At 43.1% G+C, this 25,983-nt stretch overlaps 1 protein-coding gene across 2 annotated transcripts in view; it reads right to left on the bottom strand.

Moving 5' to 3' along the window:
* LOC134458058 (integrin alpha-2-like) overlaps positions 1 to 25,983 on the bottom strand; it is a 47,902-nt gene that overhangs the window by 10,621 nt on the left and 11,298 nt on the right. For both annotated transcript variants that reach the window (XM_063210161.1, XM_063210162.1), the window contains exons 3-19: positions 23,501 to 23,610; positions 22,430 to 22,521; positions 22,034 to 22,148; positions 21,273 to 21,400; positions 20,689 to 20,837; positions 19,890 to 20,040; positions 15,476 to 15,641; positions 14,728 to 14,801; positions 12,150 to 12,288; positions 11,497 to 11,642; positions 8,403 to 8,546; positions 6,790 to 6,993; positions 5,317 to 5,447; positions 2,260 to 2,423; positions 929 to 1,077; positions 498 to 608; positions 163 to 248 (exon numbers count right to left, since the gene is read on the bottom strand). In XM_063210161.1, coding sequence (XP_063066231.1) covers positions 163 to 248; positions 498 to 608; positions 929 to 1,077; positions 2,260 to 2,423; positions 5,317 to 5,447; positions 6,790 to 6,993; positions 8,403 to 8,546; positions 11,497 to 11,642; positions 12,150 to 12,288; positions 14,728 to 14,801; positions 15,476 to 15,641; positions 19,890 to 20,040; positions 20,689 to 20,837; positions 21,273 to 21,400; positions 22,034 to 22,148; positions 22,430 to 22,521; positions 23,501 to 23,610 — 2,259 coding nt within the window. The remainder of the gene's footprint in view (positions 1 to 162; positions 249 to 497; positions 609 to 928; positions 1,078 to 2,259; positions 2,424 to 5,316; positions 5,448 to 6,789; positions 6,994 to 8,402; positions 8,547 to 11,496; positions 11,643 to 12,149; positions 12,289 to 14,727; positions 14,802 to 15,475; positions 15,642 to 19,889; positions 20,041 to 20,688; positions 20,838 to 21,272; positions 21,401 to 22,033; positions 22,149 to 22,429; positions 22,522 to 23,500; positions 23,611 to 25,983) is intronic.

Genomic DNA, 25,983 nt, shown 5'->3' with positions numbered 1-25,983 from the left:
TCTGCTGACTCAAACACACAAGCTAGTACAATACAAGTGCCACTGAAGTGCCCTGACCTTGTGAGATGGAGAACAGTACATGAATAAGGTGGATTGTGTTTGTTTTGGCAGTCTGTGCGGGATTTGAAATCAAATCTTTTTTTTTTTTCAAACCTGACTCACCTGGATTGGCCCCCGCTCCTCTTCACACTAAGCTGCAAGTCGCTCACACAGACATCGTCCGTGCCACAGTCCTTTGAGAACGGGATCTGAGCCAACAAGAGAGGCAATGCAGCACATTCAGATACGCTATGAAAGGACTTGGGTGTGATCAGCAAAAAAGGAATGATTGTTCTCTGCTGATAAAAAGCTTCCATTCAGTGAGGTAGACTTCTGAATTTCGTGTCACCTGACCAGTCCAAACAGATTAAAGCATAGCCTTAAGGTGAAAATCCAAAACGTTTCGTCAGAGCGTGGTCGATTATGTAGGTTTATATAAACTGCAGGCAAACACTTACAAAGTACTCCCAGGCAGTTTTACTGAACGTGTCCAAGACAGGGTTGGCGTTGGGGTTCTGCAGGGTGATGTCCAGCCGCATAGCAATTGAACTGACAAAGTCTGGAGCCTCCTGTCAGGACAGCCAACAGGAACAAATGTTACTGTTCATTCCTGTCTCTCCACAAAAGGCACTACAGACACAGATAAAGATTCCCCAAAGTAATTTCCCACAGTAATACCTACGGCAAATGGAATTCAAGGCAAAATTACACCAATCAACACTATGTTGTGTCTTCTTCTTTTAGAGGGGTCAGTCGTGACTTCAGAAAGCAACAACTCTTGATCCAACTTACTCCTGAACAAGCTGACACGCTCATTTGCCTTGATTAAATTCATAATAGGAATGCATAAATAAAGCACACTTGATAGTGCACACACAGTTCTGCTTACCTGCACATAAACGACATGACTTTCACACTGCTGTTGGGTGCTGACTTGGAGGTTCCCCTGCAGGGAGCGTTCGGAGTTGCTGAACTGGCCCCTGGAGCTGACCCTGGAGGACTGCAGGTCCGCGTCCAAGGTGAGGTTGTAGCTTATAGCTTTGGAGAAAGAGATTTTGGGGGAACACAAATGTCAACTTTCTATCGGCTTTGGGATACACTTACAGTATGTTTCCTGGCCCTGTTACTGTATTTTGATTATTTATCTTGTATATGACAGTACACAACAACATGTCACATTATGTACTTGCACTATACCTAGGCATAGTGTAAGTAAATAACATCACATGTTGACATTTAGTTATGTTTTAAAAGACTTTGTATCATGTCTTTTAGTATTCAACTTCTATACCCTACAGTTCAATATGGTGTCAAATGAAATAAAAACAAACCATTGTCTTAAGTGTCAATCCATTGTAGCCCCATAATGCACACCGTACCTCCTGTGGCACACTGTAATAGTCATTGAAAAGTGAACTACCACAGTACTACACTACGATGACATAACACAGGGACTTTAGTAATGCAGTATGACTTGGACGTTGCCATTCTGGTAACAGCTAATTCATAACGACGTGTCTTAACGGCTTAAAGAGCCACATAATTTGCAGCACTCAGCACATTCACTGTGAACACATTTTGACATACAAGTCCACACAAGAGTATAACATGCCAAATATGTTACTCAACTGTTACTATAACCCTACAATGCAAAATGGTGTCAAATGTATTGTAATGAAAAATCTGTCTCTGTATTGTCCATCCTTTTAACCCATTAAGAGGCGGCGTTATACATTTGCTGTTACCAGAATGGTAGTGACCAAGTAATAGTGCACTACTAAAGGCCCTGTGTTACTGTATGTCATAGCATTGTAGTACTATGATGGTTAACTTTTCAATGACTATTACAGCTTGCCACAGGAGGTACGCCATGCATCATAGGGCTACAAGTGCCAACTAATTTGCAGCATACACAGCACATTCTTCACAGCACAAACCTTTCGATATTCAGGCATACAGTACACAAGAGCAACATGACAGAACAGGTAGGCAGGCAGGCTTAGCGTACCCAGGGCTGCTGACAGCTTTGGCCGGGCCCGGTACAAACTCCTCTGAAAGGGCCCGTGCGTGCGTGCGTGCGTGCGTGCGTGTGTTTCTGCGAGCGTGTGTGTGTGTGTGTGTGTGTGAGTGTGTGTGTGTGTGTGTGTGTGTGTGTGTGTGTGTGCGTGTGTGTGTGTGTGCGTGTGTGTGTGTGTGTCCGGTTGCCTTCCCTGGGCGTACCTACTGGTCCCACTGGGTTAGTGGGCCTGAAGGCGGCGCTGAAGCAGACCTCAGCAGTGAAACAGGAGACCTGCCTCTCCCCCAAGCGGCAGTTCTTACTCAGGATGCTGATCTTGTCAGGCTCGAAGGAGACCTGCGGAGAAACTACAGCCACACCCCTAGACCTGTAAGGAGAGAGAGAGAGAGAGAGAGAGAGAGAGAGAGAGAGAGAGAGAGAGAGAGAGAGAGAGAGAGAGAGAGAGAGAGAGAGAGAGAGAGAGAGAGAGAGAGAGAGAGATGTTAGAGGATAGTACTTTATGTAGTATCAGGGACGGAGCTATAGGGTAGACGAGAAGGGCTTTTCCCCCTGGGCCCAGGACCCTCCCCTGTTCATGCAGCATGCTATTCATGCTGTTTTAACCTGGCGAAAATAGCTTTGCACAGCTCAACCTCTGATTGTTGGAAACCGCAGTCGGTCAAAATATTAGCTCAAGTTGTTGGCTAGCAGTCTCTTGCCCCTCCTCACAACATCGTGTTTACAAACACGGCGAACCCATGCATTGCGATCTTGGCCAGTCGTATGGGGGGCACTATAAATGTCTTGCCCTGGGATCCTGTGTGCAACTGTTCCGCCACTGTGTAGTATCAATAAAGGGGAGGTAGGGAGGGAGAGGGAGACAGAGAGACAGTTTATAGTACATAGACAAAGAGTCTGGGAGACAGAGACAGGGATCTTTTTCAAAGGAAGACTAGGTATTTCAATCTTAAATAGTTTTTCAATCTTATGGTCCTCTGAATATGTCATGGACTACAGTATAACCACACTAAAGAAGTTTGAAGGAGCAGTGTCAGTAGTTCTCTATGAGAGATAATCCACTTAGAACGACTGAAGACAAAAACTTTGATATGCTGTAATCTACTGTTTGCAGTCTCAATGCCAGTTTTTTTTTTCTTATCGACAGTCCTGCATGTCATGACTGATATGGTGATGTCATAAATCAGAGTTTCGCTGTAAGCAACTACAAATGTTCCTTAGATCCATCTTTCAAGCTCAAAGAATTCCAGTTCCTCGCAGGTAAACTCGCAAGAACTGATGATAACATAACCTGGATAAAATGTGAATCTTCTGAGAGAATGTCATACACCACAATTGCCACATGGAGCCATGCCAAAATATCTTGTCTTTACAGTCCAATCCTAGAGAATTTGTAAATGTGTTCCTGGGAACAAGCCTCGTGGGAAAGAGCCTCAGCAATTAATTTCATGCTGTTCATTTGAAACATTACACAGGGCCCCTTAAGGGAACCACAATAACACATCACTTTGATACAATCATGGTGGCTTGCATACACTGCAATGTAGTGGTTGTTGTGGTCAGTCACTTCATTATCTCTTGCGGGTGTGTGTGTGTGTGTGTGTGTGTGTGTGTGTGTGTGTGTATGTGAGTGTGTGTGGGTGTGTGTGTGGGGGGTGGGGAGTAGTTCTGCGATTCGAAGGCACAAGTATACGTCTCACCACAGACATTACTATAACAAGGACATCATCTTCTTTTCCCTATACAAAACCTGACACAACAGACTGATGGTATTTGAACATGTGATTGTACGTATGTGCTCTGTGAATAAAGTATAAAATTACAGTAAATTACAGTAAAGTAAATTAAAGTTTAGTAAATTCTTGTCTTCTCCCTTTTCACGGTAGTCTGAACTGCTTGAATGTATACATGTGTACTGGATGTACTATGTGTATCGTATGAAAAAGCAAGAGAACAAACAAATACATAGATGAAAATAAATCTGTGGTCAGTCTTCACAATAGAAGGCACCATAGCAGGACGGTCTAAAGCCAGATGGCCCCAATCTTCACGTAATGCCTATTGAGAGAGTGAGGAGGACTTAGTGTGTCTGTCTGTCTACTGACGGCTCCTATTCCCATGTCAAATGGCCTCAGCTGTTTCTCTGCTGCATCTGGAGTGACGGAAAAGGCAAAACCCAAAAAGAATGCCACTGGGCATGGAATCGGGCACAGAATGCCACTGGCCATCATGGAATGTCTAGCTCTCCACATGTTCTGCATTCTACGGTACGTTCCAAATGCGCACTTGCATCTGCACTGTACTGCTACAGTAGGAGCCATGATTGCACCTCGCAATGCATAAGCAATCTCCGCACATTAACACCTTGGAGATCTCATGTAGGTCATATGGTATGCGCATGGAAGGGGGAAATAAGTGGCTTCCACTGCACAACAACTGACATAATGTAATCTACATTTGCTACTCACAGCTGTGCCAAATCTATAATTGACCATAAAACCAGCCTTACTTTTTAAAATCAGCAGACAGTAGTTGATGTCACCCATATTTTGAACATAGTATGAGGTATCACACTAGCCTGGTTCTCGCGCAGACCCTTCGAGCATTTTCGCTCAATGAGAAACATCAATCTGCGTGAGAACCAGCCAGGTTATGACACAGGATATATCTAGAATCACAAGCAACTTTTTTGGAAGCGTTTTCACACATTTAAATCAACAAATGAAACTAACACAGAACACCACTGGCCTGGCTCCTAAATACCACAGCAGGCATGAATCAGTAGGGGGCCAATGATTTTGTACCATGCGTTCTTGGCTGCACCATGATTGCTCTTTGCAAGGTCCAGCTCGAAACACCTGGGAAGTCTAGATGGAGGTCACATGGTACAGTATGTGCATTGAACAGGAAATAAATAAGTGACCCTTACTGTACTGTACTGTATGTCAAGGCAGAGACAGTAGTGCACAATACAAATGCAGTATTAATTCAACACTTAGATACTACTCTGGGACCAAATACTACTCAGAAGATGTGAAATCGTCTCTCCAAGTGCTAAATTAACACCATTGTTTTTGCTTAAGAGCAAGGGTGGGCAACCTTTTTCATTCGAGAGGCCACTCCAAATTTTATAAAGTCCTCCAAGGGCTGTACTATGAACACAAATCAGGATTTCCTCCTGCAGCCTCAAGGGCTGTAAACAGACGTCGAGACATAGGTTTCCCACCCCTGCCTTACGAGGGTCGTGTATCATCAGGACTCACCAGAGCTGCACCACTTTCCCATAAGCCCCCACTGATACGTCAGGGATGGAGTCTCCATTCAGGTCTCCACTGCCGTCCAGAGAGCGTCCGAAATACTGCAGCCCAAGGTCTACCTTGGATCCCATGATCCTCTGCAAACAGCAAACATTACACCAAACATGAGATCGAGATGGGGGAGCGCTGCATATAGTCTCAAACAATGTCTATTGCATGTGCCCGTCAAGGGATAATGACAGATACGTAACTTAAAGATCAATGAAAGGAAGTTCCCAGGCACTTTTTTTTATTTTCGCAACAAGCACCGATGCGTTTCGACTCACATGAGTCTTTCGACACACCGTGAGCAGCATGTGGTAAATATAAAAAACTAACAGAAGAGTGTCTCGGGACCTTTCATTCACTGATCATTATGGTTATTTAGGTACAGGTTAGAGTCCCTGAAGTAACGAAGTAAAATACAATATTAAGTCAACACTCAGAAGGTACTCTGACACCAAATAAAATATAAATGGCTAAATGTTGAAATAACACTGCACTGATTTACAGTGAATGTGGGGTGGAATGCCTTGCTCAAGGGTGCTTCGTTCACAAATGAGACAACTTCGCATTCTTCAAACTGGGCGTGAGATTCAAACTCCCAACCTCCTCAGAGAGAATACAGGAAGAGATATCTTTGACCTCCTGCTCCCAAACCACATCACGGATGTGACTACTCATTCCTCCATCTGACAAGGGATTTAGGCCTACAAACCTCTGATCCCAGGACCAACTCCCTAATCAACTAGGCCACAGCTGTCCTACAAACAGCATTTGTGATGGTCCTTCTCGGAAGACGTTCATGTAGGTGTGTCAATGAACAAGTCTGTTATTAGCTAGTTAGCTTTAGGGGCATTGTGTAATTCATGGCATGGAAAGGTGTTATCAAAATGAAAGTAGTAAAAAGTCCATTGAAGTACCAGAACAACAACTTGAAGGTGCACTGTGTAAAATGTTTAGCAGTTTATTTCCAGAATTCAAGCTGCCCATTCACAAATGTTACAATTTTCATGAATACTTACTACCCCGATCAAAATCAAAAGTAAAATCAAAGTATTCATTATGACAGGGAAAATTGCACTTTTCATACATGAAAAGGTAGATCTTCTCCATGTCCGCCATATTGAATGTGCAGAAATAGACATTTTTAGCTGCAAAACTCACCCTGCATTGGTCATACTAGTAAATATTAGTTTATTATTTGGTAAATATTCATGAACAGATCAAATGTGGCAATAGGCAGCACAGTTTCAGTGAGCAGCATTGTTGCAATACCTACTCTGGCCACCAGTGCACCTTGAGGAATCAGGTGTTACAGTGAGCTTTCATTATATTATGTTCACATATTGAAACATGCCAAAAGTACAGTGTGTGTGTGGGTTGCTGTGGCCGTATGTGTGCAATGTATAACAATCACTATGTACAGGTATGGCACACCTGTGAGTGCTGCAGTCGCACGGTGGTCTTGTCTCCAAAGAAGACGTAGACGACTCCTCGGCCGTTGTCCTCCAGAGGTGCCCCCACCACCACGTCAGTGAAGCCGTCCAGGTTGAGGTCCGGCACGGCAGAGATGGCCATCCCAAAGCGGGCATTCTCCACAGCTGACGAACCCTCCAGCGAGCCCTGGTCACTCAAAATACCCTGAATGGCACCAGATACAGACACAAAATTACACACAGAAAAAATGTAATGTACTCAAATCCCCCTGAAAAACAGACCAAGATACCGAAATGAGATATGGTAGGTAGACTCATTACGCAGACATTATACTACAGACACATATTAATATGCTAGACACGCACACATAAACATCTACTGACACCACACACAGACACAGGATTATATACGATATGTATTACTAGACTAGGTCACCAGGTCAACTGTTTGATCTAGAAGTTAATTGGGCAATTTCAATTTAAGCCACTGTGTGAGTGGTGATAAACTGTTATTTGGCTAACATCTGCCTTTTGAAAAGGCACGTTATTAACACAAGAAGGAACCCTTTAAAGAGTGCTGTAACTGAGTAGTTTAAATTATGCTGACGGACTCCCTGCAAAGGAGTTTACTTTGGCCCCATGCCGGCCCACTTCATCTGCGGCTGCTATTCTCCTTGCCAGACTCCCCACAGGACGGTTGTGTTCAAGGGAAATCCCAGACCTTCTGCTGTGCGGTTAATAATAGCCTTTGTTTTCTCTTACAAGTGCTTTTTTGCGAGCACGAATATAAGTCTAAGTCACCCTTCCTGGCATTGAACAAAATGGGATGGGAGGGAGGGTAAAAAAACATGAGTATTGTATTCAGATGCCTCCCACATTCCAAAGTAATTTATTCGACACATTACAGCGTGGCCAAAAACCAAAGCCAAATCTCTCAGAATCAGCTGCTGAGTCAGCAGTTGCGTATCAGATTTATTCTATCCATTAAAATGTCCCGCAAATGCATTAAACCACTGCTACAAATAGGTTCATGACAATCCCAATAAGCACTGAGTTAAGATACTAACTCACTGGTGGGCCAGGTCAACACTGACAACACAGAGTGTGTAACGGGATGCATTGTGTAGAGAGCACCCACACCATACATGAGTAACATGACCAAGAGGACCCAGGTTTGACTCCAGCCAGTGTCATACCCCAACCCTACTCAATCTCTCACTTCCTGTCATCTCTTAGTCACTGTCCTAACACAATAAAGGTCCCAAAGCTCAAAAGTGCCTTTTGCACTTAAGCTGCGCCAGGAGTGTGGTGTCACTTCTGCCATGATCCTGCAGTGGTTGTATGAAGTGTTGTGGTTCACCCCTGCAGTTTCCGCCCCTTGTGTGTATATGTTGTATGTGTATAAGTCAAATGTCCTTGTATTCTTATTTATGTACTCTTTGTGTAGCCTGTATGTGTTTTTAGACTCCATTTTATGTGTCATATGTCTTGTGGCTTTTATGTAAGGACGGCCATCTTTCTTTTAAAACTGCAAACCCAGTTTACCTCCAGGTACCAATAAAGTTGAACTGAACTGAAAAGATGCAATAAAAGTGTGTTTCTGCTTGAACTCACTCTGGTGATGGAGTACACGTGCACCCTCCCTTTCTCCTTCTTCTCTCCGCTCATGAACATGGGAGCCCCCACCAGCAGCACGTCGGTCACGCCGTCCCGGTTCACATCCAGGGGACACAGCACACTGCCGAAGTAGGAACCGATCTGCAAACACAAACACAATAGTGAAGACCGAGGCAGGCAGTATTCAAAAGGCCAAAAGCTGTGTGCCTTTAAGGCAAGGCAAGGCAAGGCAAGGCAAGGCAAGGCAAGGCAAGGCAAGGCAAGGCAAGGCAAGGCAAGGCAAGGCAAGGCAAGTTTATTTATATAGCGCATTTCATACACAGGTGCAACTCAATGTGCTTCACAAAGTTAACAAATGTAAATGAAAGGAAAACAGGGAAATGAATTAGAGTAAAAAAAAACATTTAAAACATAAGGTAAAAATAATAATAAAATAAAACATAAATAAACATAAAACCTTGAAAAACATACGCAGTCTTCAGATTTTAACTGTTCGACGACAGAGGAGTCTGGCCTCCTTTTTCCGTTTACCTGATAGAGTCTAGAATTGTCAGGGTTTTGTCTTCTCTTATTTTACCGTCTTTTCATTCAATCCTCAGAATTTAACTGTTCGACGACAGAGGAGTCTGGCCTCCTTTTTTCCGTTTACCTGATAGGGTCTAGAATTGTCAGGGTTTTGTCTTCTCTTATTTTACCATCTTTTCATTCAATAATTTAAGAAAGCATCTGAGAACAGCTTTGTCTTGAGTTAAAGCTATCAATAGTCGGTGCATTTTTTACTTAATCTGGAAGCTGTTTCCAAAGCTTTGAAGCATAGAAGCTAAAGGCTGCCTCTCCACACTTTGTTTTGACTTTTGGAATCACCAGCAAATTCTTCTCCGTTGACCTTAGTGACCTGGGCCTCGTTTCCCGATAACGATGGTTCTTAGCCTTACGTGTGTCGTTAACCAGTGATCCTACGAATGTTCTTAGATTTCCTACGACTGTTTCCCAAAGACACTCGTACATGAACGCGCGTGCACAGCCTCTAAGATCATTCGTAGCGTCGCTCTTAAGGATCGCTGTCCACATATGTGGTGCTGAAGTGTCCTCGGAGTGAACTGCGCCGTCATGCTGCTAAACCATTTACAAAGGCGTGTGTCAGTAATCAAAAGTTGTTTTCTATAAGGGTGGGACTACATTTGTAGCAGTTTGCAACTATCGACAGGAGTTATTGTTGGCAAATGAAATAAAATGCACACACACAATGAAATCATGCAAAACCACGAGCTACGCCGTTAAACCAGGCAAAGCGCGTGCAGTTGGCTACCGTGCTTAATATTTAAGAAGACAAGTAGGCCTAGTAGTTCCAAATTGGAATGCGCATTTGGGGAGCGGCGCGCAAAGTACCGCGCACTCAAGGCTTTACTGTGAGGAACATTTTGAACGGCAGTCTGCTGTTATTAAAACAAAAAATCTTCAAGAATCCCCATCGCTGCCTTTTTAATGTCAAAGTTTACCCTTAGCCTACAACTATCGTGTCTTTTCTGCGTCGCCTTCCCTTTCTTAGGGTAGGACTTGAAAATGAAAGAGGGCGCAACGACTCGCTGACCGTTTTTCTTTTTTTTATGTTTCGGTAGTGACCTTCCGACATCACCACTCTTGTCTCTGGTCGCCGAAGCCCCCTATTTATTTTGCGTGTGGATGCCTTGTTCTTGTTCACGAAGCACCCACACAAATTATGATTGATCACAGTTTAATAATGCCCTGATTTATCAAACACAGCTGAACTATTTTAATGCCAGTAAAATATTTCCCGAACACATTGCTTTTATTGTATACACTTATACAATTAATGTTACCTTCTTATTTTCGTTACAGTGTCAACTGTGGCGCCTCTCCCGTCTTAAAACATCAACTTGAAGCGCAAGTTTCCTCTTTCCCTGTGGGTGTCTCCACTGTGCCATGCCACTCGCGTCTTAAAACAGCAATCTTATGCGCAAGTTTCTTCTTTTCCCTTCATATCCTGTGGGTGTCTCCACTGTGCCATGCCGTTACGATCAATCTTAGCGCGTTAAGACTACTCCAGATCACTCGTGGATTTCTCTTAGAGTTACGTGTCAACCTGCGATGGTTCTTTGCTAAGTTGGCTTTGGGAAACGCTCCGTGAGCTCTACGATGGTGTTACGTGTGAACTTAAGTAGCACGTAGCGTTAAGTAGTACTTAAGGCCCTTTCGGAAACGAGGCCCTGGTCGGTGCATACAGCTGAAACATATCCAGTAGATATGTGGGTCCCATTCCATTTAATGATTTAAACACAAGTAGCATTGCCTTAAAATCAATTCTGTAGCTTACTGGGAGCCAATGAAGCGATCTTAAAATTGGAGTAATGTGGTCAAACTTCCTTGTCTTTGTAAGAACCCTTGCAGCTGCATTTTGTACCAGTTGAAGCTGTTTAATGGTCTTATTTGGGAGGCCAGTAAACAGACTGTTACAGTAATCAACTTTACTAGAAATGAAGGCATGTATTAGCTTCTCCAGATCATGTTTAGACATCAGGCCCCTAAATTTAGAGACGTTTTCTGCCTTTAAGGGAGAGTGCCTGCCAGCGTGCCTGCCAGTAAGGGTCTTCCAGACACTGCAGCCTAAAAAAAAGCTGGTAGGGGCAAGAAAAACCTATGGGTATGTCCAAAATATTCACCATGTCTGAGATGCCCTCAAAGTCTCTCTATAGTGTACATTATAGAGTGTGAACTGCATAATGGAATAAATCTATCTGTTTTGACCTAAGCATAAAAGAACACGCAGTTGCTAATTAACAGTCAATGTCACCCAAGCTGGTGTAGGACATACAGAAGATAACAAGCAGGACAGCAACCCTCGCATCTGCATCTGAACACCATATGGATCAGCAATGTTACATTCCTCACAGCTAAAATAACCAAAACCATTGCAAGCTCAAGTTACTGTTGCATATCGATTTAAAACAAGTCTCTCAATCAATGCATTGGATAGGACAACAATGTGTCTATGAATAGCATTGATAATGTGGTTATCATGAATAATCACATTAGTATTGTATTGTATTGTAATGTATTGATATAGCCTTACCTGAGTGCCCCTCTGCGTGTCAACAATGGAGGCCTTTGCTTTGGAGTCGACGGTGTACACCACCACTAGACCCGTGTGGTTGGCTCTGGGTGCTCCGGCCACAAAGTACTGAGTGCCGTCATGCTTCAGCGATGTCACAGAGTAGCCTGCACGGTAACCACAGAGCAAGAAAAGGAAAATAAATTAGATTATATTACTTTTATTTGTACCCAAAAGTAGATTTAATGTGCAGCCAAGTGGTGCCTACTCATACAAAGCCATTCAAACATTTACAGTAGGACACATATACAAACAATGGAAATGCAAATATTGAGGCATTCATTACTTGATGCACATTATTTAATTTTACAACTGAATTTTACTACATACATAGCCTTTTATGCTTTTATCAATGCACAAATGAATCCCTTAAAACCCTGTACTGTGAAAGACTACTGTTAATTTTCTAATGTGCCATCATTTTTAGCTATAAAACTTTTTGAATCCTTTGAAAATTGTGAAGTGTATGTTTTGTTTCAATCGTTACTTGGCATTGCATGGCATCTAATACGTAGTATTTCTCAACACTAGGTAATATCAAGGGCCTTGCACTGAATGATACTTCTCAGGAGCTGCAAAAAAAAGCATATGGCAGACCTCCCTGTCCAACTCACCAAGATAGGAACTGTGATTCCTGTCATCTAGAGTGCGCTCGAAGACTTTCTTTGGCAGCACATCAAACTTCTGGCCATTCTGATGAACGACCGTTCCACTCCACCCATACGCTCCCACAGCTCCCAGCATCACACTATCCTGCAACATTCACAACACTCAGCTATAACACCCAAATGAGCATCACAACAAACACCATTATAAACATGAACATGACAACACCTTACGGTAATTACTAGAGGTGCACCAAAATGAAAATTTGTGGCCGAAACCGAAACCGAATCACTTGGCCGAATACCGAAACAGAAACTGAATATTACAATTCAGTTAAAAGTCATCAAAAGTTAGATTTTTCACTATTTTTAAATATTGGTTAAATCTAAGGCTAACAATAAATGTCTAGACATGTTTTTGAAAGAAAATAAATGTGTATTTTGAAGTCTTCAAATGTTAGAGTAGAATTGAAATTAGTGTAATTAATGCCCATTTTCAATTCATTTTCTATTCAGCCTCCGATTCGGCCATTCAGTTGGCTTTCGGACGAAAACCAAAAGTGTCTTTTTTTGCATTTTCGGCCGAATATTTTCGGCGGCCGAATTTTCGGTGCACCTCTAGTAATTACAATTAAATTGTTTGATACGTTGTTGCAATGTATATTTATTAAGTAGTATGTACTCTATTATCTGTCTTTTCCTTCTATAATTTTCGGTTCTGACTACAGTAGACTGTAGTTATTGTTGCTAGGTTGACTTAATACTTTTTAACTTGGAAACTACATATCAAGCAATAGAAGTCTTTTTTGATTATTCAAATATTATTTCATCACATTTGAAGCACATTCCTAAACCAGGGGTGCGTTTCCGCAATGTTAGCTTTGAACTACAGATGTACTTTGTAGTTATCTACTTACTTCAAGGCGAAATCCGTGCATTTCTCGAAACCTTACTATTCCCACAGTAAGCCAAAAGTAGTGCGGCTACTTTCCTGAGTCCACACCGCTACTTACTTTCTTGGCATTGCAGTGCGTGACCAAAGAAACAACAAGAGATAAGCATGATTGCTGAGTCATGATTCAGCTGTTTCCTCCTAAATTCAGTGCGTGAAGTAGAAAGCAATAATGTACAACCACCACCAGCACATTTGATTGGATGTCACGACACCGTAACTCCACTGTTTCCTCCACAACACACCTTGTAATTTCTTTGTGAAAAAACACGGCCGTGGCATTACAATCTGACACCGTCCGCACCAATAATGCAGTATTATCTGCATGCCGATTGGATTTCGTTTCATTCCGAGGTGTAATTTGTAAAATATTTGGACAATAAAGTTGTGGTTACTCCCAAAAAATCGCCTGTTGAAGTGTGATATATGTAAAAAAATTTCGCGCGGATTTCATTGCATAGCCTAGTGGTATTCACGCTTGCATCCCAATGAGAAAACAGAAGTCACGCCGGTTCGAATCCACATGGTTGCAGTGCCACAATTTTGGAAATATCTGGCAGAAATAGATCATTTATGTTGTGCATTACCAACACACACGTGCAGCCAAGGGAAAATGTGTTACACGGTAGGGTCCAAAACACGATTTCACGAGTTGTTGTCAACATGCTGCACACTGGTTTCGAACCTGCGTGGCTCGCGTCTTCCCATTGATAGACAAGCGTAAATACCCCTAGGCTATGAAATGAAATTCGCGCCAAAAAAATTTAAGTAATTGACACGTACACTAGTGCATTTCCGGGAGTAACCAATACTTTCTAATCTAAATATTTCACAAATTACACATCGAAATGAGACGAAATTCAATCGGTATACAGCTAAAAGTATATTATTAGTGTGGGATTCATCAGATTCGTCAGATATGACATTTTTTTTCACGAACAAATGTCATGACGTGAATTTGTGTTCTGAACACTCTCACAGCTGTATCATGACTTTGTGTGCATGTCGATTGATTTTCAGCGCTTTTGCACCACAGGATTAAAAGATATTTACACATTTGTGGTCAAATATGTACTACAAGTTTAGCTAATGGGTGGAGTCACACTCTGAAGTAGACTAGCGCTGTGTGTTACTTGGGGTGGCTGAGGTGATGTCTGGACTCAATGGATCTACTCCAGCTGTACTTCAACTTCACTGTCCAGATACGGATAGGAGGCGCCTCACTTTCAAAGTCACCAGTACTTCAGAGTGCACATTACTCCAAGCAGTAGTTACTTTGTGTGCTAACGTTCGAGACACAAGAGTTAGCAACTTTTATAGTATTTACTATACAACATTGCTAACCGACTAGCTACTTCGCCCTTTGAGAGATGCACCCCAGGTTTGTAGAACTGGCTGTGGGGACCAAAGACCTAAATTAAACTAGGTCTAGTGTAATCAAGGTCTGTGGTGGTGAGTCTGACAGTTACCCTGGATCTCAAATGGTGCACTTGTGCACTTCAGTGTTCATGTTTCAGTGCGTATGGCGTATTAGTTACGCACTGAAATATAGTGCCCGAAGTGCACAAGTACGCCATTTGAGATCCAGGGTTAGACAGACTGAAAATAAACAGGAAATGGAGGAAGTGGTGTTACCTCCTTATCGGTCTGATGAGCGCTGAAGCCAACTTGGGACAGTTCCATCTGGAAATCACCTCCTTTGCCAGTTCCTGTAGTCAATCATCACCACCACAGTGCACATGAGTACAGAACCAAAGTCAATCATGAACAAACTTACACGCACACACACACACACACACACACACACACACACACGCACGCACGCACGCGCGCGCGCGCACACACACACACACACACACACACACACACACACACACACACACACACACACACACACACACAGCAATACAGTAACTGCAGGCACACAGACCGATAGAGCATACAACCAGATACACTCGATAAACCAACCGCCCACAAACACACACACACGCACACACCCGCATACACGCACGCACAAAAAAACCAACACACACACACACACACACACACACACACACACACACACACACACACACACACACACACACACACACACACACACGCACGCACGTATCACATATGGCTCTGACACAGCAATACTGTAACAACATCTGGTTCACAAGTCACCACAATTTACATGAATCATCATCATTTACACACACAATTACATCATCAGAGAAGAGAAGAGAAGAGAAGAGAAGAGAAGAGAAGAGAAGAGAAGACAAGACAAGACAAGACAAGACAAGACAAGACAAGACAAGACAAGACAAGACAAGACAAGAGAAGAGAAGAGAAGAGAAGAGAAGAGAAGAGAAGAGAAGAGAAGAGACAGCCAGACACACACCCTCTATGTTGAAGATGCGGTCTCCCAGTGTTCCTGCTATGTTCAACAGAGCCACTTCATCCGACACATTGAAATAGTGATTATCCGTGGGGAGGCTGGCTATGGACTTGATTTCCGCAACAAGGGCTTCGGGATCGATGTTGTTCCTGTTGTAGTAACCCAGGACCTGGAAAAAAGATTATAATTTGTCAAACATTTAAAGCCTTGTTCTCTTCTAACCTCCACAACAACAAGAACGAATACAAATCAATGTGAATGTTACAAAAATAAAAGGCTAATTTTAAAATATATCTTATATTACAATTTTAAAACATATAATATGTTATGTTTCCTTTGTCATTTTAAGAATCTTAAAAATCCATTTATGTGAAAAAGGGACGAAAATCAGTGCAGGTACAGAGAATATTTCCTGCTATCACACTCGGGAGAGAAAAGTAGCAGTGAGCTGTTTTGGAACCCATGAATTCCAAACAGCCTCAAAACGGTGCAGAGGGGATTTTTCACAAACCCTAGAAGACCCTACACGGAGAAACAACAAGATCTGGTTTCACCACATGCTTATTGTCCCTCAAACAACAATGACAACCAACCGATCAGTGATTACCATGTCATTCACAGGGCAACCTCAAGACAAATGTGAAAAAGAAAATACCCACTGACTGTACACCCAAGTACTGTACAGCAAGCAAGCTTAAGTGGTGATTTCACCTGTAGGGTTTTTTTTTCATGACCAGACCAGTTTGCAAACTTTGCCACTCTCTGAGAATCACCTGGAAGTGAACTGTTTCAGCTGAACAAGGACATGAATGATCCTACTGTATACAATACTGGTCAATATGTAAGCTATACATTTAATATTAACTGGACTGAGCAATCAAATAAGTAAGGGTTAAAGTTCGGCGAGAAGGTCGCTACCGTGGAATAGCAGCACGACAGAGAGAATCTTTAGACCCCGACGCGGAGCGGAGGGGTCTTGTTCTCTCTGAAGTGCTGCTATTCCACAAAGCGACCCGACTCGCCGAAAGTTAACCCGCTTATTATATGGATATACTTAAGTGATTCACACATGCGGGGACATTTCTTTAGACCTATTTAATGTTAAGATTGTTGCTGCGCAAAACAAAACAGTGCCGTTGTGGAACACCGCTAGGCAACAGCTAGGTAGGCTAGCCAGGACAACAGGTGTTGTCTATCACAGCAGCTGATTTAGAGTGACAAAAGACCGGACCCCCTGCGGAGTGATATGAAACATTCGCTTTAGCCACTGACTTGTATACAAGCCAGTGGCTTTAGCAGTGAACGTCTTGTTGCCATTGACAGCGGTAGCCAGGACAACGGGTGCTGTCTATCACAGCAGCTGATTAGAGTCTTGTTGAAAAGTCGCTTTAGCAGTGAAAAGTCTTGTTGCCATTGACAGCGGTCTGTTATAGACCAACCCGTCCGTTATCGAAAAATAACAGACGTCCGAACGTTGGGGAGCCCCGTTGAAATGAATGGAGCATTCGACAGATGACGTCACAACCATATAATAATTACCAATAACTATGTTTTGTGGGCTATAAAGGACCTTATGTCTTATTATGGGCTGAACTTATGCAACTTGTACACAGCTGAGCTGGTATACCACTGGCAACCGTTGGCTGACACTTCCTTTCAGTGGAAACTCATCTGGTTTTGAGCAATGTGGTTAAAACCAACAAGGATTATAGAGAAGCGAAAACAGTACGTATAACACTGGTACTTTTGTCAATGATTGCTGAAGATTCTGTCCTGAAGAGTCCTCTGTTGAAGACTGTTGAGTGTCTGCTCTTATGCACTACTGTATTCCCTTCATAACTCTGCTCATGAGAAACCCTCCCATGCTAAACCTTGCTGTGCAGTGGTGGTGCAATTGCACATAGGGCTCCTGGGCAAAACACTGGAAGGCCCTTGCATACTGTACAGCCTCCCAAGGTCATAGTAAGGCCCCCACAACCGGTGCGGGAAAGCCCAGGTGTAAACGCCCTGCCAGCCCCCCCCCATAGCTCCGCCACTACTGTTGCGTCTGTTTGTGTCCTCTTTTGCAAGATGCTTTGGATAACAGCACCTCTTAAAATGTAATGCAATGTAATCATGTAATAACTGCATTGCTAGTGACTAGACAAGTCACTGTACCTGCTGCTACAGTAGGCCTAGTACATTTCTCATGGAGAAGAAGGGCAGTGTTGTATTGAAAATCTAACATGTTGTTAACACACACACATTCATTCCGGGACAAACATTCAACCAACTTTCTTATCGGTCATACCGTGTACTTCCGAAATTAAACAAGCATCGGTCACAGCAGCTGGATAATTTCAGAGAGGTCTGTGTATTTAAATTTTATCTGTGGGTGCTGGCCGCATGCTTGGACTGATTCTGACTCCCAGGTTGGCATTCTTGACCACTAAATACTTCTCTCCACAGGAAGCACGCCCTCTCAGTCAGCCTCTTGTAGACAGTGAACCTGATGTCACACCTGCTCTTTGGAAGGATGGCTTCATTTAATGGATGGGTTGAGCTGAAGAGTGGTGATTTAAAACATCAGCCTTCCCTTCTGATTGGACTGTCTTTGCTATGGAAGCCATGTACGTATACATTGCCATGTACTGTGAGACTGGTACTGAATTTCCCATGTTCGCCTACTAGTACATTAGACAGTCCAGTAGAATATATATGTGCGCCTGTCGGGTTGCTCTAGGCTTGCACCATAGTGGATAATCAAAGCTGGGCCATGAATTTGGCCTGGCTCTGTCCTCTGACTGCAATGCTTCACTTCCACTACTTGGGGTCCAAGTGGCTGCTCCTCTCCGCTGTCTCTGATGCAGCTTTGACGGCTGGCTGCGCGAAGGTTCTGGCCCCTGATTCCCAAGTCTCTCATGAATTTTGTAGTAGATGTTCCTACAAAGCCTCTGCATCCAACCTCCACTGGGCAAATATCAGCCTTACAGCCGTGATGTTGTGCTTCCGCGGCCAACTCGGAATACCGCAGGGGCCAGACTAGTAGTGGAGTACGTAGGATGGCGCGTGAGGCTAGTGATGTTGTGCTTCCACAGCCAACTGGGAATACCGCAGGTGCTTCCGCTCAAATGCCTCCTCCATGGAGTCCTCCCAGGGTACAGTGAGCTTGCCGATGTGCTATACCTTCCTTCCTTAGGGAAAGGGACCAAAGCACCAGATCAAGCCTCAAGGTGGTAGTGGCGATCTCTGTTTGCCAACGTCTGCCAGCATCTTCCAGGTGCGTGCTGGGCACAGCTGGGTTCTCTCTGTTGGTTTAGAGTTCTTCTTGCCAGCTGTGGCCCCTTCACGGACAAAAGCAGTTCCCCATGACACATCAGAGGATGAAACTATAATACGCAGTTTCTCTCGTTTGCTTGGACACTTCTGCTTTAGTGAGAAAAAACCTGTCAACTCAAACCTGGTGTACTGTGCAATACAAGAAAACTGGGCAGATGCCGCAGCATGTGCTGTATATAGTTGCAAAACTAGGTCACCATTCCCATGCAGGCAATGTTAGCTGTTAGCTCAGCTATTCAAAGTCCTTTGAATCTGATTAGACTATTAGCGACAAGAGAGTACCAACTAATTTTTGACATCCATTTTCTTGATATAGGCTACACTCTGAACTAAGCCTAGACCAACTTGTCTGTGTTGTTATGGTCTAGCATTGATGAAAAAGTGCTACTATTCACAGCAGAGGCAAGAATGAGTAATAATAATAGTACGTTAGTAACAGTTACTGTAGAGTAAGTCCCTAGTAGAGATAACGGCAGCAGATACAGTAAACCACTGTCCTTCACACTTTAGTATCACTACACTATGCATGTTACTGCCCCTCTATGCCGGGGCACATGGTCTTTCCCACAAGGGATTTGTGTGGTGTATTAGCATCTACAGTATACCATGTCATTACACGGGGCTATCATGTAGCACTGTAACATGAGATTACGTGCATTAGCAACACATTATGTTAGCCTATTGTATTTCAATATGGAGTTCCGTACCCTCTTTTAATCACACACACACTCTCTCTCTCTCTCTCACATACACACACTAACACACACACACACACACACACACACACACACACACACACACACACACACACACACACACACACACACACACACACACACACACACACACACACACACACACACACACACTTGCACACACACACACACACACACACACACACACACACACACACACACATACACACACACACACACACACATGGACACACACGCACGCACGCACACGCACGCACGCACACACGCACGCCGCACGCACGCACACACACACACACACACACACACACAAACCAGCAGCAGATGAACTTGATCCACTTTATGTCTATTGTGTAGCCATTAAATGTAGGTGACTAATCACTTACAGCAATACTGAATCGGGTGATCTTCTCCCTATTGCACAGAGCCAGCACGTTCGTCCGCAGCTCGATGTCATGGGACTCCCCGTCCGTCACCACCACCATCACTTTAGTGGCATCTGGACGACCGCCGTTCTGGGGCAGGAACGCTTGCTGACTGATACACAAACACAGAGATGCACACACACACACACACACACACACACACACACACACACACACACACACACACACACACACACACACACACACCATAGTATTACTCCTACGGCAGTCACGACACACACACGACACACACACACAAGAGACACACACACAGAGGGATGCACCCACACACATACACACAGGTGCATACACAGACAGACAGACAGACAGACAGACAGACAGACAGACAGAAGAAGACAGACACACACACACACACACACACACACACACACACACACAGAAAGACAAGGACACATCTCACTCACACACAAACACACACACACACACACACACACACACACACACACACACACACACACACACACACACACACACACACACACACACAGAAAGAGAGAGAGAGAAAACACACAGATAGCACAAGGGGCATTCACCATTCACACACACACACAAACACACATTTTTTTTAGAAAAAGCATGTGGGATAAGGAGGGGGGACGAGAGGGAGCAAGAAGGGGAAAAACAGATATAGAGAGATCACGTTAATCTTCAAAGGCCGATGTGGTGTTTATGGTTACAGTGAAGGACCAGGTGCATGGAACACTTCGTGGCGAACTTCAAAGACTTCAGGCTAAGCTACCTGGCATAGTCGATGGCTTTGAATGTCCTGGTCTCCAGTCCGCCCCTCTGCTCGATGTTCCTTGCGGCCCGGAGCATGTCCTCTTTGGTCTTGTAGCTATTCAGATAGAACTCGAAGACCGGAACTGACCCATACTGCAAGACGCTGACCTAAAATGCCAAATAACAACAACAAAAAAAGGTTATTCACACACCCGATAAGAACTACTTGAATGATCTGCAAATCAGGTGTGTGAGAGCAAATAACCACCAATGGAAAATGTTCAATATGTGTCGAATAATGTAAAACTGCAGGTATTGTGTCTTCTGAGAAACAGCCAACTTGGCAATGTGAATGAAAAGGCCATCAGTGACGTGTTTTGGCCAATATCTATTTGTAACCGGTAAATATGTATTTGAGTTCAGTATAAAATATTCAAATATTTACTACAATTCAAGCATTAATGAAATCATTAAAATGATTAAAATTTTAAAAGTAATCTAATTAAAATTATAGAATGCAGTTCATTATAAGTTCAACTCCATTTATACAGATGTAATATTGCACTGCATGAATGAAAAGTACTAGCCAGTAGAGTACTGTACCTGAGTATTTTGGGGCCCAATGTCCAGGCTCTCCAGCAGTTTGACCAGGAAGGATACCACTGGGGGCCAGGGGTAGATGCTGTTTGAACCATCCAGCACTATGGCCACATCCATTGGGCCTCCACAGGCTAGAAGTCAACACATTAACAATACACACAATAATAAAATACCCAGTACTACTGAAGGCTAGAAAGATGTCACAGGATGATCGGCAAGCGTTATTCCCTGCGATCCAGTGTTGCCAGTGCCAAGAAATGAATTCTGTTTGGAGAGGATAAAAGTATTACTATTAATTATTAAGTAATTAGGAATTATAGGAAGCCGCAGCTTGCTAAACCACCAACATTTGGGCTTGCATGCACATGGGGACCCAGATTAGGGTCCGGCCTGGGTCATGCCCCAAATCTGTCCCATCTCTGTCCACTCACTTCCTGTCATAAATTCTACTTTCCTAAATCAATAAAGGCACAAAAGCCCCTAAAAATATAGTTAGTAGCAACAGTGTTGTTATTAATAATGCATGGCTAATTGTTGATGGTAGGGTAAATGAGTTTGCACAGTAAAAACAAAAAAGCATGCGTGTATGCTGTATGCAATCATGATGACATACAGTATAAATCTATACAACACTGTAAACAAATGTCTTAGTTCATGAAAGATCACAGTGTAGGTGTGGCAGGAAAACGTGATTAAAAACAAGGGGGAAAGTGAACAGTACTCAGTGTGCAGTGCTTTCGAAGTATTCATTCTTCATCTCTTACTTTGAATGGCCGGTGCGAAGCTCGAGAGTGGGTTGAAGAGAGGGCTGACCGTAGCACACACCCCCGGGTAATAGTACTGACTTCCACACTTCTGGGCCCACAGAGGACCACATGTCTGCAAGATGCAACACAGCACTGGTTAGAAGGCACATTGAAACCACATCAATCGACTATATGCTTTGACAGCAAAGTGAAAAAATGTTTCATAACTTTTATTGTCACTATAAGCTATGTAGTTGCCTGTGCAATACTAGGTTGCAACACGAAAAAGATGCAGATAAGAGTATAAAAAGGTCAGTTAAAAAACAGATTAAGATTATTATTATTTATTGTTTTTGGTTGTTGTATGATATGGGTATGACTACTGCAAAGAATTAAAGTATTGGAGATTATCACCAAAAATTTGTCATTGTTTGCTGTCCTGGTCAACGTCAGACCCAAGCTCATGTTGACATTGTCCCCCATCACATTCGGCACGTTGACTTGATCTGCAAAACGTGAAGTCAAAAAAAAGGAGGCTGATGAGAAAGTCAAAACTAAACTATACGTAGCTAGGCTACATAATGTTCCCACGGTTTGGTCTATAAAACCAAGCTCATATGTGAAGAAGAGGGCGAAACCACATCCTGACCTCACGCCACCCACGAGAAAGATTCTCAAGCACAGAAAGAATTGTATGATACAGTACAGTACAGTATGAATGCCAACTATGCCCATGACATATCATGCTGCAAGGTCCTCTGATATCGCTTCTCATGAGGTTTAAAGGAACAGTTCACCTCATTTCAGGAAATTGTTTATATGTAGTTATGCCCGGGTAAAAGATGAGAATACATGATTTTTTTTTCTCTTTGTGTTTGCATTGCAAATTTAACAGTCCACTATTTTAGACTTTTGCATTGTATTATTGGAAACGTACTTTTAAAACCTATAAAATGCATTTTGCAATGCAATGCAATTGTATGCTCAATACAAAAACATCCGTTTTCGTAAATGTTCCAAAACGGATACACCATTTTGCAATGAAACTCTTCACTTATAAACCACCATGTAAAATTCACCAGAAGTGCAAAACTGCTACGTATTTAATTTGATCACTTGTGGTTTGATGCTAATGGTACCATTTACTTCCAGTGATTATGCTAAGCTATGCTAATAATAATAGGCTACTAAAGTACTGAACACACTGAGAAGAAAAGTATACACACATTCATGTGGAATATTTCAAATATGTGAAAATCAAAAGAGAGGTTGACTGTTCCTTTAAGACATTGGAAATTGGCTAGATGTGAAATGTCTTGAGCTCCAATTTATGGCGAGTGTGGCCACAGATATCTTTTTTAACTTTTTGGACCTACTTTTCAGTTACGTATTATATATTATATGACACAGGCCTTGTGTGTGCCTCATTATTTTACTGTTCAGTAGTTCTCATTAGGTCTGAAAAGAGGGTGAAGAGGTTATCACCTTCCAGATTGAGTTGCTGACAGTTAGAGCCGGAGCCTGCTAATTCACACTTGTATATATCTCCTTTTCTGTTCTTCGGAGTTCCACTCCAGGGAGAGCCAACCAACAACCTGGAGGAGAAAAGCATGCATGTAAACACAGTACAGTATATACATATGAAAGTCTCACTCTTCCTCTCTCTCTCTCTCTCTCTCTCTCTCTCTCTCTCTCTCTCTCTCTCTCTCTCTCTCTCTCTCTCTCTCTCTCTTCTCTCTCTCTCTCTCACACACACACACACACACACACACACACACACACACACACACACACACACACACACACACACACACACACACACACACACACACACACACACACACACACACTTAAAAGGCAAAGAAATTGTTATCACACCCCAACTCAGCATTATGATTCACTGTGTGTCACATCACTGCATGTTGCTGACAACATTTTAAAAAAATCAGATCTAAGCCCACATTGCATTGTTTCACGGTGCCTAATGGCTAGTGCCAGACAGCCAGTGTGTAGGTGTAGTAGTAAATTGATGTCATTACACATGCAGCTGGACCGCCTCTCTACTCCTCAAACATCCCAGATAAGCAGGGCCACTGACAGTTTTTGTCTGGCCCAGAACAAAGTCATCTGAAAGGGCCCGATCCAGTAATGTAATAACACAATTCAGGGCCGGCCCCTCTCCCTGGGCCTTGGACAGCTGACCCCTTTGTCCCCCCACCCACCCCCGGTCGCCTCCCCTGCAGATAAGACTCAGATAAGACAGAGAGGATGGAGCTTCAGAGGCTCCAGAGACTAAACCGTGCATTCCTGAAGGTGATATCAGAGGGTAGTTTACCAGGGGAGCAAGCATGCACATTGCCCACCCCTGCCAACCCACTCTCCATGGGAAACACTGGCACCAGAAAGGGTGGGACTGCTACTCTATCTATATACATACATATTTTTGGCAAAAATACACAATTCTGTGTTACGTACATAAACAGTGTTTAGGACAGAGTGAGGATACATTGGCTGTTCATTAGGTTTTGGTGTTGGAATGTCATGCCGCACAATAATCTCAAATGTGACAACAACACTGTTGTCCAAATCAGAAATTCCTAGTTAGGTAAATAGGGGCAGTTAGGTCATAGGTGTCTATGTTCCCACGGCCCAATGGTCCAACAGCACTAAGACTTTTTGAATGTAGGCTCAATGTTCCAGCAGCCCAATGGTCCTACACAAAACCTTTCCCTTAACCCAGCCTCATTGGAATCATGCCTAAATCCCGATAATATCTCTAAACCACGATGTAATGACCTCTAATCATGCTCTACCCACAATAGTAGAGATGCACTTAACAAAAACTTTCCCTAATCATAACCGCATTGGAATCATGTCTAAATCTAAGCATTTTCAGTCACTAACACCAACAATATAGTGCAACAAGATGCTTACCTCTGTGGGAGGAATTGGCATAAAAACTACTAAAAAAAAGTATTTGTGATATGGAACCAATGTGCTCTGGGAACATAGGGCTGACCCCATCAAGAAGCATTGCTTTCACTTCCGTTCAGTACAAAATTAAATAGGTATCCAAATATATTATTGTAGGCCTACTTTAAAACTTCTTCATTGGTGTGGTGTGATTTTGCCTCACACATGATTCCCATGTAACTGAGGTCATCTGATGGAGCCCGGCACTCTGGACTCAAACCCGCAACCTCACAGCAAACTCGAGCATAGGAGGTAGGCGTGCTAACCAGTTAGCTGAGCTACACAGTCATATCAGCCAGGCCGGTAGCTCATTCGCTATCACTTCTGCATGAGGCTTCGGGAGGGGGAAGTTCTCCCGGCAATCTCTGTTAGAGGGCATCCATTACACCCATATCTTCTGCAATTAATAAATCAGAATCTCAAGCTAGAACAGTGACCCGTCTGGCAGTTTTTGGATATGACCCACTGTACCCTATATCCTACTGGGTCACTGCCTTGCTTTGAGGGCATCACACCTACAACCTTCTACTTGCACGTCCTCAGAATTTCTACTTTGACCAATAATTGTACCATGTTTAGACTTCTGTGGGGGACACAGAGATGCACTGCACTAATGTGCCATACCATACGCACTGTATATGGGCATACATTACTGTCCATGGGGACCCATTTTCAAATCCGGTCTGGGTCATTTCCTAACCGTACCCCATTTCCTAACCGTACCAACCATTTCCTGTCTTCTCTGTACTGTCCTATCTTAAAAAGGCACAACATACATTTTTTTAATAAACGTACAAACTGTAGTGCTTAATGTTGTCTTGGAATTGTTTGAACAATAAGAGCTGTCTTTTCAACTAGTCCCTTTTTTAAGCGAGCAAGGCATTTCATTCCTCATTGCTCCATAATCTGACTCTGTACTGTAAGCCACTTAAGCATCTGTAAAACATTTTTATGTCAGCTAATGTGGTGTCATCTGATTAAAATGGCCAGCGAAT

Source organism: Engraulis encrasicolus, chromosome 11, assembly GCF_034702125.1.
Source record: "Engraulis encrasicolus isolate BLACKSEA-1 chromosome 11, IST_EnEncr_1.0, whole genome shotgun sequence".
Taxonomy (NCBI): domain Eukaryota; kingdom Metazoa; phylum Chordata; class Actinopteri; order Clupeiformes; family Engraulidae; genus Engraulis; species Engraulis encrasicolus.
Note: the sequence above shows the minus strand (reverse complement) of the source record. Positions and strands in the feature narration are given on the sequence as shown.